The 15,356-nt window shown below is 46.5% G+C and overlaps 1 protein-coding gene across 4 annotated transcripts in view; it reads left to right on the top strand.

The window, feature by feature from the left end:
- Positions 1-15,356, top strand: part of CARD11 (caspase recruitment domain family member 11) — a 149,861-nt gene that overhangs the window by 75,040 nt on the left and 59,465 nt on the right. For all 4 annotated transcript variants that reach the window (XM_032259588.1, XM_032259587.1, XM_032259589.1 and 1 more), the window contains exon 2: positions 13,961-14,091. In XM_032259588.1, the coding sequence (XP_032115479.1) occupies positions 14,085-14,091 (7 nt within the window). In that variant the 5' untranslated portion in view covers positions 13,961-14,084. The remainder of the gene's footprint in view (positions 1-13,960; positions 14,092-15,356) is intronic.

The raw sequence follows: 15,356 nt of genomic DNA, 5'->3' as shown, positions 1-15,356 counted from the left end.
TGCAAAGTAAGACATTGTCACACGTGCACACGCACACACACACAAAAGTGGTTGGTTGGTTGGTTGGTTGTTTTGAGATGGAGTTTCTCTCTTGTTGCCCAGGCTGGAGTAAAATGGTGTGATCTCGACTCACTGCAGCCTCTACCTCCTGGGTTCAAGCGACTCTCCTGCCTCAGCTTCCCTAGTAGGTGGGATTACAGGCGCACACCACCATGCCTGGCTAATTTTTTGTATTTTTAGTAGAAACAAGGTTTCACCATGTTAGCCAGGCTGGCTTTGAACTCCTGACCTCATGTGGTCCACCCACTTTGGCTTCCCAAAGTGCTGGGATTACAGGTGTGAGCCACCACACCAGGCCAAAAAAGTGCTGCTTACTGAGCCCTCAGGTTGACCAGACCTAAAGGCCTTTCTAGAAGGAAGAGCTGGGGGCCCCATGAAGCCCCAGGGAAAGACACACAGACCCCTCCTTGGGCTCCTCTGCTGTGGTTGAGGTGACTTTCCCTGACTGCACATCGTGGTAGAGGCTGGGACGAAAATGAGGGTTAGAAAGCTGGAGGCAGAAGCCTCCCCCACCACATCCCCGTCACCATGGAAGAAAACCTAAAATCTGTATTTTTTAAAAAAATGCTAACCTTCTAGCTGATGGGAAAAGTTGTCAGAGTTACTTTTAAACACCTGGAAATGTGTTTTTAAGCCTGCTGCATTTTTCCGTTTGTAGGGTATTTCATAAAATAGATGGCCCCACAACTAGAAATGCATTTTAAATTGATCGCTGCATCGATTCTAAGTGTATTTCCAGTGTGTCTTATAAATGCAGAAGGCAGCAACGGGTGCCTGGTGTGTGTCCTGCTGCCTGCTGACTCCTCAAAGGAAGCTTGTGATGTGGCGGGAGCCAGCCCTGGGCCCTGGATATAACTTCATTTGAGCTGCAGGTGGTGACCCGAGTGATCACGCTGCATTCCCTGGGTAAATCACTCTGCTGTAGCTCTGATTGCATTCGCTGGGCTAATGCTCGACTTTAAAATATGGGCCAGACTGGGCTGGCATCCAGGCTTCCTTCTTCCCTCCTATCTCCTCACTGCTCCTCAGCACCAGTCTTTCTTGCTGCTTCCTTCCTCTTCCAGTGAGTCTGGAGGCCCTTTTGACCATGTTTCCTCCAAGTTTCTCTTTCCCTGCCTCTTTTTCTCGGCTCTGAACCTCCCATATTTGTCATGTGTGGTGTATTCTTACTTGTCATTTTTTTGTTCCCTGAATCTTGTCATAGTCAAAGTTTCTTCTTATCTTTTGCCTTCTGCATTTAGGAATGGTTTTTGGCTCAAACGAGTGAATCAGTGAGTGACCAAATGAATGAATGAATAAGTGAATTAGTGAATGAATGAGTGAATAAGCAGATGAGTGAGTGAATGAATGAGTGGATGAGTGAGTGATTGAATGAAAGAGTGAATGAATGGATGAGTAAGTATATGCATGAGTGAGTGGATGAGTGACTGAGGGAGTGAGTGAGGGGATGGATGAGTGAATAGATGGATCTAGTGAATAGATGAATGAATGAGTGGATGCATGAGTGAATGAATGAGTGAGTGAGTGAATAAGTGAATGAGAGAGTGAGTGAATGTGCAAGCGAGTGGATGTGTGAATGAACGAGTGAATGAGTGAGTGCATGGGTGAGTAGGCAAGTGGATGAGTAAATGAATGAGTGAGTGAGTGGATGAGTGAGTGAATGGGTGCATGAGTGAGTAAATGAGTGAGTGAGTAAATGAATAAGTGAATGTGGGAGTGAAGGCATGAGTGAGTGAACGAGTGGATGAGTGAGTGAATGATGTATGAGCAATTGGATGTGTGAGTGGATAATGAGTGGGTGAATGAGTAAGTGCATGGGTGAGTGAGCAAGTGGATGAGTGAGTGAATGAGTGAGTGAATGGATGAGTGAGTGAGTGGGCGAGTGAGTAAATGAGTGAGTGAATAAATGAATGAGTGAATGAATGAGTGAGTGGGAATGAATTCACGAGTGAGTGAATGTGCAGGTGAGTGAGTGGGCCCCCCCCTCCCCGCAGTCTCTCTAGAATATCCTCATTACCATGCTTTGTGGACTCTCCCTGGGCTTGACATCCAAAGGCATCGGGCCTGGCCTGGCCTAACCCTGCCGCAGGCTCCCTGGGGATTCTAGTGCCAGAGAGTGAGGTGAGAAGATAATGAGGAAGATTTAAGGTCTGACTGTGGCTCCCACAGAGTCTTCCACCTCTGGTTCTTGGCCATTCTCAGAGCGGGACTCATTTGATGATAACTGGTGAGTTTTCTACAAAACTCAAGGGCCCATCTCTTTCACTGAGAAGATTCTCAGGGCCGCTGGGCCCACCCTACACATTCACATGCTGGCCCCAAGGGCTCCCCAGGTGCAGGATTCTGCTTGCTAATGTCCAGGTCTCCGACAGTGCCTGTCCCATGTCTGATTTTGTGCCTTCCAAACTGTCTCTTAAATTCCCAAAACCAAAGAGTAACACAATTTCCTGCCACCTATCTTCTTCCCGAATTTAATCTGTGCACAAAAACACATACTCTGTATCCCACCTTGCAGTTGCTTTTGTGTCAAATCTCCAGGCTAGACGCTGGAAGGAGACTTGTTTATTCAGTCACTCTACAAAGGAGGGCCAGGCGCTGTGCTGGAAGGTGCCGTTGGGTACATCTGAGGCCTCTTCCAAGGAATTCACAGCAGGTTGTAGGAACAAGCAATGGCAAAGAGGGTAAGAAGCACAAACCAGGACCAGCAGGCTGCCTCATGCCTGAAACCGCAGCACTTCGGGAGGCCAAGGCAGAAGGATCCCTTGAAGCCAGGAGTTCAAGGCCAGCCTGGGCAACACAGCAAGACTCCCATCTCTTAGTGGCGTGCACCTGTAACACCAGCGCTCTGGGAGGCTGTGGTGGAATGATCACTTGAGCCTAGGAGTTGGAGGCTGCAGTAAGCTATGATCACGCCACTGCACTCTAGCCTGGATGACAGAGCAAGACCCCATCTTTAAAAAAATAAAAAATTTTAAAAGAAGTAGTACAGAAGTTTGGCCTGTGCCCAGCACAGCACACAGGTGGCACGAAGGGAGGGTCCTCACTCCGCTGGAGCAGTCAGACAAAACTGCAGAGTGGCCATCCCAGGCGCATCACAGCACTTAAGCTCACTACGTTCTTGGTGGACTGATACTGAATGTAATTCTGTGACGAGGGAATGTTTTTTGTTTTTTTTGTTTGTTTTTGAGATGGAGTCTTGCTCTTTCACCAGGCGGGAGTGCAGTGGCACCATCTCAGCTCACTGCAACCTCTGCCTCCCAGGTTCAAGCTACGTCCCCTGCCTCAGCCTCCTGAGTAGCTGGGACTACAGGTGCATGTCACCACGTCCGGCTAATTTTTTGTATTTTAGTAGAGATGGGGTTTCACCATGTTGGCCAGGATGGTCTCAATCTCCTGACCTTGTGATTCGCCGGCCTCAGCCTCCCAAAATGCTGGGATTACAGGTGTGAGCCACCACACCCGGCCAATAGAATGTTTTTTATCACAAAACATCAGAGCACTCAATTTAGCAAATATTTATTAAAAACTCACCCCATGCCAGATAGTGTGGCCCTAACAAGTCATGACACTGACATAGAGAACCCAAAGAGGGACAATGGACACTTCAAGTTGTTTCCAACCCAGACAATGAAATGACAGCCAAGACGCTGAAGTACACAACAGTGAAAAAAATTCCATCCAGTCCACAGATGAAGCCAAGAGCCCATCTTTGAAAGCACAGAGATGTCTTGAATTGGAATCAACTGGTGTTCTCAATGGCTTATCAGTCTCCTGTGGGGAAAGCAGGTTTGCTGACCAGGCTTCAAAGACAACAGCAGGAAAGAAGAGTGTTTCCTTATCAAGGTCAGGGTATCCCCCTAGCTAGTCCTGTAGTAAGTTTGACTTGACAGGCATCCGCGAGGGTGACTTCGCTCTGGGATTTGGGTCTGACTCAGTGGGTCCCGTCATGGCTCCTGGTGGCCATCAGAGCTGTCAATCAGCCCCGTGCACAGACCTGAAATCCAGATGGGGCCAATCCTCATAAAAAGTGGATGTGATGAATTGATGTGCATTTCAGAACCATTTGAATCTGTCACTTCTAATTGGGCTTTTATCAAGAGCTTTTCTGCAGTGGTGTTAGGAAAAAGGAGACCCGGAAAGCAGTGTCCTCTGGTAATACAAGGGTTGCATGCCCTTCCACACTTCACTGTCTTGGTACAAATCTGAAGCCACTGCAGAATAAGCATGGATTTATTCCGGGGGCCTGATGTTGGGTGGTGCTGTTGGTCCCTGGGTTCAGGAAACAGCAGCCCCTCCTAACTTCCTACTGATGCTCTCGCCTTTCCTGAAAGGTATCAAACTGAGACTTTTTTTTTTTTTTTTTTGAGATGGAGTCTTGCTCTGTCACCCAGGCTGGAGTGCAGTGGCGCTATCTCAGCTCACTGCAACCCCTACCTCCCAGGTACAAGCAATTCTCCTGCCTCAGCCTCTTGAGTAGCTGGGATTACAGGTGTACACCACCACGCCCGGCTAATTTTTTTGCATTTTTAGTAGAGACGGGGTTTCACCATGTTGGTCACGCTGGTCTCGAACTCCTGACCTCATGATCTACCTGCCTCAGCCTCCCGAAGTGCTGGGATTACAGGCGTGCACCACCATGCCTAGACATTTATATCTTCAGGAGCCACTGACCCATTGCTTGCGTCAGCTAAAAATGATATTGCCTCTTGGGGAGTTTCAGGTATGAATATTAGAGGCAGGCTGGTACCTGAAGGGATGCTTGGAGTGGCGGGCAGTGCTGTGGACCGAGGGGCTAGGCCTTGCCGGGGACGGTGGCCAGGAAGCTCAGCTGTGATGTGACGTGGGGAGGAGATTGGGTGCATATGAAAGAGTGAGAGTGGATGCGAGGAGAAACGCAGCCCAGGGACAAGGCAAAGGCTGGAGAAGTGATGCCATTGACTGCACAGTGAGGAGCATGCTGGGGATTTGAAGCGGGGCACTGCAGGCAGGTGAGGTAAATCGTCCTGCCTACACGCCGAAAGCCTGGAATGGCTAAACCAATAGATGAGGTGTCGTCCATGAGTTCAATTTCCTGGGCAAGCCTTATCTCCTTGTGGTACTGCCCACCCCTCAGAGCCGCGCCACTTGTTTCTGTCCGCTGCAGCACTTTAGACATGGGTAGTATTAAACGCGTAGTCCTTATTGACCACTTGCCAACTCTGGTTTTGTCTCTAGGAGAAAGGAATGGGAAGGAATAGATCGATAAGAGAGTTGCTTTGATTTCAGGGCCCAGGGGTCTGTGGCCATAACCAATAGGACTTAGAAAGTGTTGACTGTATGTGGTACTTGTCTCTGTTAGGACTGTTTCCAGCTGCAAATAATAGAAATAGAATCAGATTTCTTACGTACTAGGGATTTTACTCTTCTCATGGACCAAGAACTCAAAGGTTAGCTGTCCAGGGCTGCCATCAATGACCTAGGTTCTTGTAGCATCCTAGTGAGTCATCTTTAGAGTATGGCCCTGTCTTCACAGTCACAAAATAGCTGCTATGCCTCCAGGCATCACACCCACATTCCAGATGAGAAGAGAAGGACAAGTAAAAGATTCTTCTCATCTGAATCTGCCTCCTTTTAAAGAGCCTTCCTAGATGTCTCATCCAGAAACTTCCACCTACATCTCATTGGCCAGAGTGGTGTCATGTAGCCACCTAGAAGGGATGCTGGAAATACAGGTTTTTGGATGGGCACAGTAACGCCCCCAAACAAAACTGGTGATCTGTCAGTAAGTAAGAGAGAATGGCCATTGGGCTGGCAGCTGGCAGTGTCTGTCACTCTACTGCAAATTTAAAATGGTAATTGTTACTTTCAAAATATGTATCAGCGAAGCACTGCTGATTGCTCTACACATGTTAATTGATGGGAAATATTATCTCACGATTTCAGTTGAACAAGCTGAGATATACAGAGGTTAAAAAGTTAACTGGGATACCAGGCAGTAGTCTTGCAGGAGGAATTTTCTATCTGCTTCTGCAAGTGCCCTCTTTGTAGGAATGAAGGGGTTGGGGCAGATGGTATATGAAGGGATGGTTCTGGCTCTTTTCCATCAAGCTTTCATTTCAGGGCTGTAATCACTGAGGATGACTGGAGTCCGGGCATGTATCCATGTCTCCTTAGTCTTTTCTCATGTGCAGTAGATCGTCCTTTTAAATAATCTCTTTCCCTTTTTTTGCTAGAAGCCCTTTCAATTAAGTGGAGGTTTCATTGGAATAATTAAACCCTGCATATCAAGCCATTCACTCCAATGATGCAGACAAATCAATTAACCAGAGATGCATTTATCTAACTGACTGTTTATCACCTCCTGGTCCCAGAGCTTTTGCCTCGGGGCAGCTCTTGGAAAAAAGAGGTGTCTGCCCCGCAAAGACAGCTCATTTCCAGAGGGCTCCCTGGGTTTGAAGAAATGGAAACCTTCATGTTTATTTTATTCAAGATTTGATATTTATTTGTATTTATCAGCTCAACAAATATATATATTGAACACCTACTAAGAGTGTTAGCTGCATCCTAAGTCCTACTAGGGATACAGAGATGAGATAGACATGTGGCTAGTTGCTGGAACTCTCTGTGAGTGCCTCAGTTTCCTCTTCTATAAAATGAGTGTAGGAGTATCTACCTCATAGAGTTGTTTTGTATATTAAATGAGATAATCCACATGGAGCATTTAGCAAGATATCTGGCAAATAGCTACTCCATATGCCTTTTCAGAGGCAGCTATTCAAGTATATGTTCCAGCAAAATGAGGGCTTAAATTAATAAAGAGGCTGGGCACAGCGGCTCACATCTGTAATCCCAGCACTTTGGGAGGCTACAGTGGGAAGATCACTTGAGGCCAGGAGTTTGAGACCAGGCTGAGTAACATAGTGAGACCCTGTCTCTCTCTCTCTCTCTCTCTCTCTCACACACACACACACACACACACACACACACGGTAATAAAGAGGGAGATTTGGAGCTCAAGAAGCAAGGAATATAATTGGTTCCATTAGATGCTATGCTTAATAAACATTAGCTGGCATGACTGCTAGTTTAATTAAGATCAGACAATGTTGAGTTCAGGAAGCTGAGTAGGAATCTCTGCTCTGAGATTCTACTTATTGGCTGTGAGTTCTCACCCCATTATCGAACTCTCTGATTCTACCTTTTCATCCATAAAATGGGAGTAATAAAACCCACCTAATTGAGCTTCTGTGAAGATTAATCAAGGTGATGTCTGTGAAGAAGCAGGTACAGAGTCAGCAGTTTCAGTTTAGGAAGGGGTGAGCTGACTCACAAGCATTGCAAAGGATGGAACATAATGTGCATGCAAAGACTGAAGATAACTATTTTGTTCTTCATACTGAAATGCATTATCCATATTTCCAATGACTGACATGTGTTTTTTAAATCTGTTCTATTTTTTAATCAAAGTAACACATGAGTCATGCAAAGGAGCAAAATACGTTGCCAGGCATGTAATTCCAGCACTTTGGGAGGTCAAGGCAGGTAGATCACTTGAGTCAGGAATTCAAGACCAGCCTGGGCAACATGACAAAAGTCCATCTCTATTATATTTTTTAATTAAAAAATTAAAAATAAGAAAGCAAAATGGGCTTGTAAGGAAAACATTAGTCCCCAACCCAGCCACCATCATCTCCTATCCTGATCCCCAGAGGACAATCACTTTAAACTCTTCTTCAGGCCAAACGCAGTGGCGCGTGCCTATAATTCCAGCACTTTGGGAGGCCCAGGCAGCACTTTGGATGGATCACTTAAGGTCAGCAGTTTAAGGCCAGCCTGGCCAATATGGTGAAACCCCATCTCTACTAAAAATACAGAAATTAGCCACACATGGCACACACTTGTAATTTCAGCTACTCAGGAGGGTAAGGCAGGAGAATTGCTTGAACCTGGGAGGTGGAGGTTGCAGTGAGCCAAAATCATGCCACTGCACTCCAGCCTGGGCAATAGAATGAGTGAGACTCCACCCCCCCCCCCGAAAAAAAAAAAAAAAGCCAGGCATGGTGGCTCACACCTGTAATCCCAGCACTTTGGGAGGCCAAGGTGGGCAGATCACAAGATCAGGAGTTCAAGACCAACCTGGCCAACATAGTGAAACCCCATCTCTACCAAAAATACAAAAATTAGCTGGGCATGGTTGCAGGAGCCTATAATCCCAACTACTTGGGAAGCTGAGGCATAAGAATCGTTTGAACCTGGGAGGCAGAGGTTGCAGTGAGCCAAGATTGTGCCACTGCACTCTAGCCTGGGTAACAGGGCAAGACTCTGTCTTAAAAAAAAAAAAAAATCAGTGTTGTTTTCTTCTATTATTTCTTCTGTTGTTTACCCACTAGGCCTAAATAATGTTTGCCTTGCTATTTGTTGATACATTAGTTTTAAGACATCATTGCTTCACATATTGTTAGGTAGATGAGAATTTAGCTCTTTTTTACTAATAACCCATTCAAAGTACTTCCCCTCCCTCTATTCTCTCATTACATGAGGTCACAATCTGTTGTGTTGAATCATCTGTGGTGGTTATATTATTATAACTAGGTAAATATTGTTAACATTAAGGCAAGTTGTGTGCTGTGATTTTCTTTCTTGTCTGTGCTTTTGTTTTTTCCTGGAGTTAATATTGCTTCAATTTTTTTTCTTTGCACTTGCTCAGGATTTTTTTCTAAATGTACCTATTATTTTCTCCCATCTGACTCTCAGATCTGTTATTTGCCTAACAATGTGATTTCCTAAATTATCAAATATATCATAAAATTATTCTGTTTTTGCCCCAACAACCTCTCACTTGTGGACCCTCCATAATCTTGCTGCAATCTTGGCCAATGGCTCCTGGCCACTTTGCCTTCATCCTGGGCTTTCCTTGCTGCTTCCCCAAGTAGATTCCTTGCTTTGTGAACTCCGTACCTTCCTCTTTACTGCTTACTCCCTCATTTTGCTAGATCATATCCCCTAGTAGCTTCCAATGAAAAGGTGCATAGGAGACAAATATTCAGACAAATATTCAAATAAAATAATTTTATTCTATTTTCACACATAATAATTTGGATGGATGTAGGATCCTAGGTAAAAAAGTATTTTCCATAAAAAATGTGAAGGCACTGCTTCATTTTCACCCAGCTTCCAGTTTTTGTTTGAGAAGTTTGGTGCCACGTATGCTTCCATTCCTCTTCACATGGCCTGAGGTTTTCTCTCTGGAAGTTTGTAGAGTTTTTTCTTATTCCCTGGTGGCCAGTTTTTTTGAAACAATGTGCAATGAGAAGGTTCTTTTCCACTGATTGTACTAATATTCAGAGGGCCAATTAACTCTGAAGTGTCATGTTCTTACATTCAGAGAATTCTCTAATATTAATTTCTCTGATAATTTCATCCCTTGGTTTATATTCTATCCCCAGAAGATAAATAACAAGAAGACACAGTCTTTGTAATCTCTTTTTAGGATTTCTATTTATTGGATATTAAACCTTTTAAATTGATCTCGTTCCCTCCCTTCCTTTCTTCTCTTTAACTTTTTATTTAACTTCTCGGGAAATTTCCTTAAGTTTATCTTCCAAGCCTTCTATTGATTTTAAGTTTCTGCTGCCTTCTTTTTAATTTCCAAGAATTTCTTGTTCTTTGATTGTTCCTCTTCTTAGCACCCTACCATTGCTTTATGGATGCAATGCTTCATTTCATCGCTCAATGGTTCTTAATTATCAGTTTATATTTTGGGGATTTCTTTTGAGAAACGGTCTCACTCTGTTACTCGGGCTGGAGTGCAGTGGTGCAAACATGGCTCACCGCAGCCTCCATCTCCTGGGGTCAAGCAGTCCTCCTGCCTCAGCCTCCTGTGTAGCCAGGACTACAGGTGTACATCACCATGCCCAGCTAGTTTTTTGATTTTTTGTAGAGACAGTGTCTGGCTATATTGTCCAAACTGGCCTCAAATCCCTGGGCTTAAGCAATCTTCCCACCTTGGCCTTTTTGGTTTTTTTCTTTGGAAGCTTCTAGGGTCTTTTCTTATTCCCTGGTGGCCAGAATTTTTGCAACAATGTGCACTGAAAAGGCTCTTTTCCACTGATGGTACTAATCATCAAAGGGCTGATTAAGTCTGAAGTCTCATGTTCTTACATTCAGAGAATTCTCTAATATTATTTCTCTGATAATTTCTGGGATTCCCCAACGTACTGGGATTACAGGTGTGAGCCACAGCACCCAGCCAGGCTATGTTTTTAAAATTTTTCTCTTATTCTATTCATTGTCTGCTTCTAGTAGGTTCCTTGTGTCCATGTGACACTTTTGATCTCTGCCTTTCATGTGGAGACTTTCCTCAACCATCAATTGATCCTTGGCTCTCTATTTATTCTTAAGTGAGGGGCAACAAAAACCAGCATTTTCTAGCTGGGCGTGGTGGCCCAGCCCGGGAGGCTGAGGCAGGCAGATCACGAGGTCAGGAGTTCAAGACCAGCCTGGCCAAATGGTGAAACCCCGTCTCTACTAAAAATACAAAAATTAGCTGAGCATGATGTTGCATGCCTGTAATCCCAGCTACTCAGGAGGCTGAGGCAGGAGAATCACTTGAACCTAGGAGGCAGAGGTTGCAGTGAGCCGAGGTCACACCACTGCACTCCAGCCTGGGAAACAAGAGCAAGACTCCATCTCAAGAAAAAACACAAAAACAAAAAACGGCCAGGCTCAGTGGCTCACACATGTAATCCCAGCACTTTGGGAGGCCAAGGTGGGTGGATCACGAGGTCAGGAGATCGAGACCATCCTGGCTAACATGGTAAAACCCCGTCTCTGCTAAAATACAAAAAACTAGCTAGGCATAGTGGCACATGCCTGTAGTCCCAGCTACTTGGGAGGCTGAGGCAGGGGAATCACTTGAACCTGGCAGGTGAAGAGGTTGCAGTGAGCCAAGATCATGCCACTGCACTCCAGCCTGGGCAACAAGAGCAAGGCTCCACCTCCAAAAAAAGGAAAACTAGCATTTTGTTTGTCAACTAACAGGCTTCATTGTGGGGTGAATAGGCATTGATTGTGCTTGGAAAACACCAACACGTGGCGTCTACAGTGCACTAAGCAATTGATTCCCCTTTTGAGAAGCAATAGTTATTCTTTTTAACCTTGAGCCAATATCTGACAACTTAGAGCGCAGTTTTCACTGTCTTAAGCTGGTATGTTAAATAACATTTCAGGGAGCTTTTGCACATATACTTTCTGGTTACAGCCCTTTAAAAAGGTAAACTTGAAAAAGATGCTATATAGTAGCAATCAAGGGGAAGTCAGAAAACCTTGGGTCCAAATCCTACCTTTCTACTGCTTATGTGAACTTGAACTTCCTCTTTAAACTTTTTTTTTGAGACAGGGTCTCCCTCTATCAACCAGGTTGGAGTGCAGTGGTACAATCTTGGCTTAGCCTTGACCTCCCAAGCTTAAGTGATCCTCCTGCCTCAGTCTCCCAAGTAGCTGGGACCACAGGCATGTGCTATCACGCCCAGCTACTTTTTTGTATTTTTTATAAAGACAGAGTATCGCCATATTGCTCAGGCTGGTCTTGAACTCCTGAGCTCAAGTGATCCGCCCACCTCAGCCTCCCAAAGTGCTGGCATTACAGGCATGAGCCACCACGCCCGGCCCTCTCTAAGCTTATGTTTTCTTGGTTGTAAGGTGGTGGTGGTGGTGGTGATGATGATGATGATAATGATACCACCTACCTCAAAGAGTTCTGAAGGCTCATCAGTGGCGCCTAACAAAGTGTCTGGCACACAGCGGATAGTCTGTAAGCAGGAGGGTTGATGTTTAGTCAGTTGCATGTTATACCTGTGAGCCAGTCTTGCAAGTGGTCAAGAAATTGACTTTTAATCCTAGAAATCTTCCCTGACCTAAGGACTAAGTTCCCAAATGCTGTCATCAAAATTCTAAGGGCAGAAATAGCCCAGCCTCAGTATTGGTTTTCTTGTGCCTCAATTTTCCCAACGTACATTGACATAGTGAATGGAGGGTGGGGTGGAAGAACAAAAGTAGTTGTCCAAGCCTGTTTCTCCTTTCTTGTAATTAAAATCTTTCTTTTCTTTATCTTGGAGACAGGGTCTTGCTCTGTCATCCAGGCTGGAGTGCAGTGGCGCAATCATAGTTCACTGCAGCCTCAACCACCTGGGCTCAAGCCATCCTCCCACCTCAGCCTCTTGAGTAGCTGAGACTACAGGTATATGCTACCAGGCCCAAATAATTTTTTTATTATTTATTTAGAGATTATTTTTTTAAGTTGCCCCAAGCTGGTCTTGAACTCCTGGTCTCAAGTGATCCTCCTATCTCAGCTTCTCAAAGTGCTGGGATTACAGGCATGAGCCACCATGCCTGGCCACAATTAAAACCTTCCTTACTATTTTTTTTTTTTTTGCTCTGTCACCAGGCTGGAGTGCAGTGGTGCAATCTCAGCTCACTGCAACCTCCACCTCCTACGTTCAAGCGATTCTTCCACCTCAGCCTCCCGAGTAGCTGGGACCACGGGTGCGTGCCACCACGCCCAGCTAATTTTTGTATTTTTAGTAGAGACAGGGTTTCACCATGTTGGCCAGGATGGTCTCGATCTCTTGACCTTGTGATCTGCCCACCTCAGCCTCCCAGAGTGCTGGGATTACAGGCGTGAGCCACTGCGCCCAGCCCCTTACAATTTTTTTAAAGCCTTTTTTTTTTCTGATGATAGACACATTCTCTTTTTTAAAAAATGCAGACGGTATAATTTCCCTTTGTGTTTGCTGACTAGCCTGTGGACGGCTCCGCCGCCTTTGCAGAGGCCCTTGGCTCTGTGATTCCCCTCCCTACCCAGCCCCAGCCCACGGCCCTGTCCCAGCCACAAAGCAGGGAGCCCATGAGAAGACCAAGGAGATGGTGTCCTCCGGAGATGCCTGTTAGCAGCGCCTCCCTGGGACCGAGGGCCTCTGACAGTTCACTCCAACCCCAGCCGATGCCCGACAGGAAGAGCTCCTGGCAGCCCCAGGAGACCTCATGTCACCTGTGATTAGTCTTTAAAGCCAAAACCAAGCAAGCCCCTGATTAAACATCAGTGTCCCAGGGTCCCTGTCACTCCTGAATGGAGTCGTCCTAGAGCAGCAGCCTAAGGCCCCCCCACCAGGTTCCAACCATCTTTGAGGACAGGCATAAGGCTCCTTCCACCGTACCAGGGTTTAAACCCCACCTTTCCCTCTTACCATGATTGTGCCACCTCACTGCAGCCTGGGCAACAGAGTGAGATCCTGGTCTCCTCTCTCCTGAAGGAGAACTGACCCTTCCCCAAAAAATGCAAACCCCTAGCTGGACTCCTAGATGGCTGAGCAGGGCATCAGCGGTGGCCTTGTCAGTTACCATAAGGGACACCGCCCTTGGGAAATTACAGCGTGTATAGGCTATGGCGTGTTCCTGCCCAAACCCATGGCAGGCTGGAGGCTAAAGACATAATTCATAGTGAAGGGAACTCTTTGGGGTTTGGGAACAGGGTTTACTGCTTTTGACCTAATGAATTAGCAGCTGATTAGAGCAGCTCCAGTCCGCAGAGGTTTCCATCAAAGCCTTTTCCATCAAAGATCTTCCACATTGACCACGAGCAAGCCCAAGGCTGCTATCTTCTCTCCTCCCCACCATCCCCAGGGGTCTCGGGACCTGCGTCAGTTGCTTCCCAGGCTGTCCACTCCACTGGGTGGAAGAGAATCCCTTCTCCCCCTGCAGGCTGCTGGTGTGATCCACTCTGCCAGTGTTATCCAGGGTGACACGCCCCTCAGGACTTCGTGGCCTTTTCTTCCGAAGCAGAGCATCCCTTTGATCCCAGAACGATTCCCTTTCTCTCCAGCCTCCGCCTCCTGCTCCAAGGCTGATTATCTTTTCCTTTTTAGGTTCCAGGCATTGCAAGTCCAGATGCAACAGGAGCCTGGCTCGAGGGAAGACAAGATCCGGCTGGAAGGCGTAAAAGTCACATCCCAATGACGGGATAGCGGCCCCTGTTGTGAGCACTCCTCCATGCCGGGTACTTGGCATCTGTTACCCCTCTGTACTTCTCTATATATTATGTAGAAACAGGGTCTTGTTCTATCACTTGGGCTGGAGGGCAGTGATGTGATCATAACTCACTGCAGCCTCCACCTCCTTGGCTCAAGTGATCCTCCCACTTTAGCCTCACAAGTAGCTGGGACCACAGGCGTATACAACCACATCTGGTGAATTTTTAATTTCTTTGTAGAGACTGGGTCTTGCTATGTTGCCCAGACTGGTCTCAAATTCCTGGGCTCAAGCAGTCCCCCTGCCTCCACCGCCCAAAGCCCTGAGATTACAGGCATGAGACACTGTACCTGGCCATTCCTTTATATTGGGAAAAAAGCAAATAAGGGTGACCTGAGACTTGGTGGAGGGGTGAGGGTGGTGGGGGGAGGGAAGAGCAAGGATCAGGCTGACACCAGTTAGAGCTTGGGAGATGATCAGAGAAAACGCTGGTGGGCCCGGGATACAGTTGTGGTTAGATTGTGGGACTGGCAGAAGACAAACCTCACAGGGCCTGAAGATCAAGATCAAGATGTTGAACATGGGCCAGGCATGGTGGCTCACACCTGTAAATCCCAACATTTTGGGAGGCCAAGGCGGGCAGATCATCTGAGTTTGGGAGTTTGAGACCAGGCTGCCCAACATGGCGAAACCCCGTCACTACAAAAAATACAAAAATTAGCAAGGTGTGGTGGTAGGCATCTGTAACCCCAGCTACTCAGGAGGCTGAGGCAGGAGAATCGCTTGAACCTAGAAGGCAGAGGCTGCAGTGAGCCGAGATCATGCCACTGCACTCCAGCCTGTGCAAAAAACCAAGACTGTCTCCAAAAAAAAAAAAAAAATTGACCATGGCTTGGTATGGTGGTCATGCCTATAATCCCAACACTTTGGGAGTCCAAGGTGAGAAGATCACTCGAGCCCAGGAGTTTGAGACCAGCCTGGGCAACATAGCAAGACCCCATCTTTACAAAAATAACTTTTAAAATATTAGTTGGGCATTGTGGTGTGTGCCTGTGGTCCCAGCTATTTAGTACGCAGAGGCAGGCAGGATTGTTTAAGCTCGGGAGGCAGAGGCTGCAGTAAGCTGAGATCAGGCCACTGCATTCCAGCCTGGGCAACAGAGCAAGGCTCTACCTCAAACAAAAACAAAAAAAGATTGGAACTTTATGATAACAGCAAGAGGAAGCCACACTAGAGGTCTTGAATGAGTGAGTAGGGACATGAGGCCAGCAGCTCTTAGGGAACTCATCCTCG

Source organism: Sapajus apella, unplaced genomic scaffold, assembly GCF_009761245.1.
Source record: "Sapajus apella isolate SASKATOON/1434 unplaced genomic scaffold, GSC_monkey_1.0 scaffold110, whole genome shotgun sequence".
Taxonomy (NCBI): domain Eukaryota; kingdom Metazoa; phylum Chordata; class Mammalia; order Primates; family Cebidae; genus Sapajus; species Sapajus apella.
The sequence above is the reverse complement of the archived record's forward strand: the minus strand, read 5'-3'. Positions and strand labels throughout refer to the sequence as shown.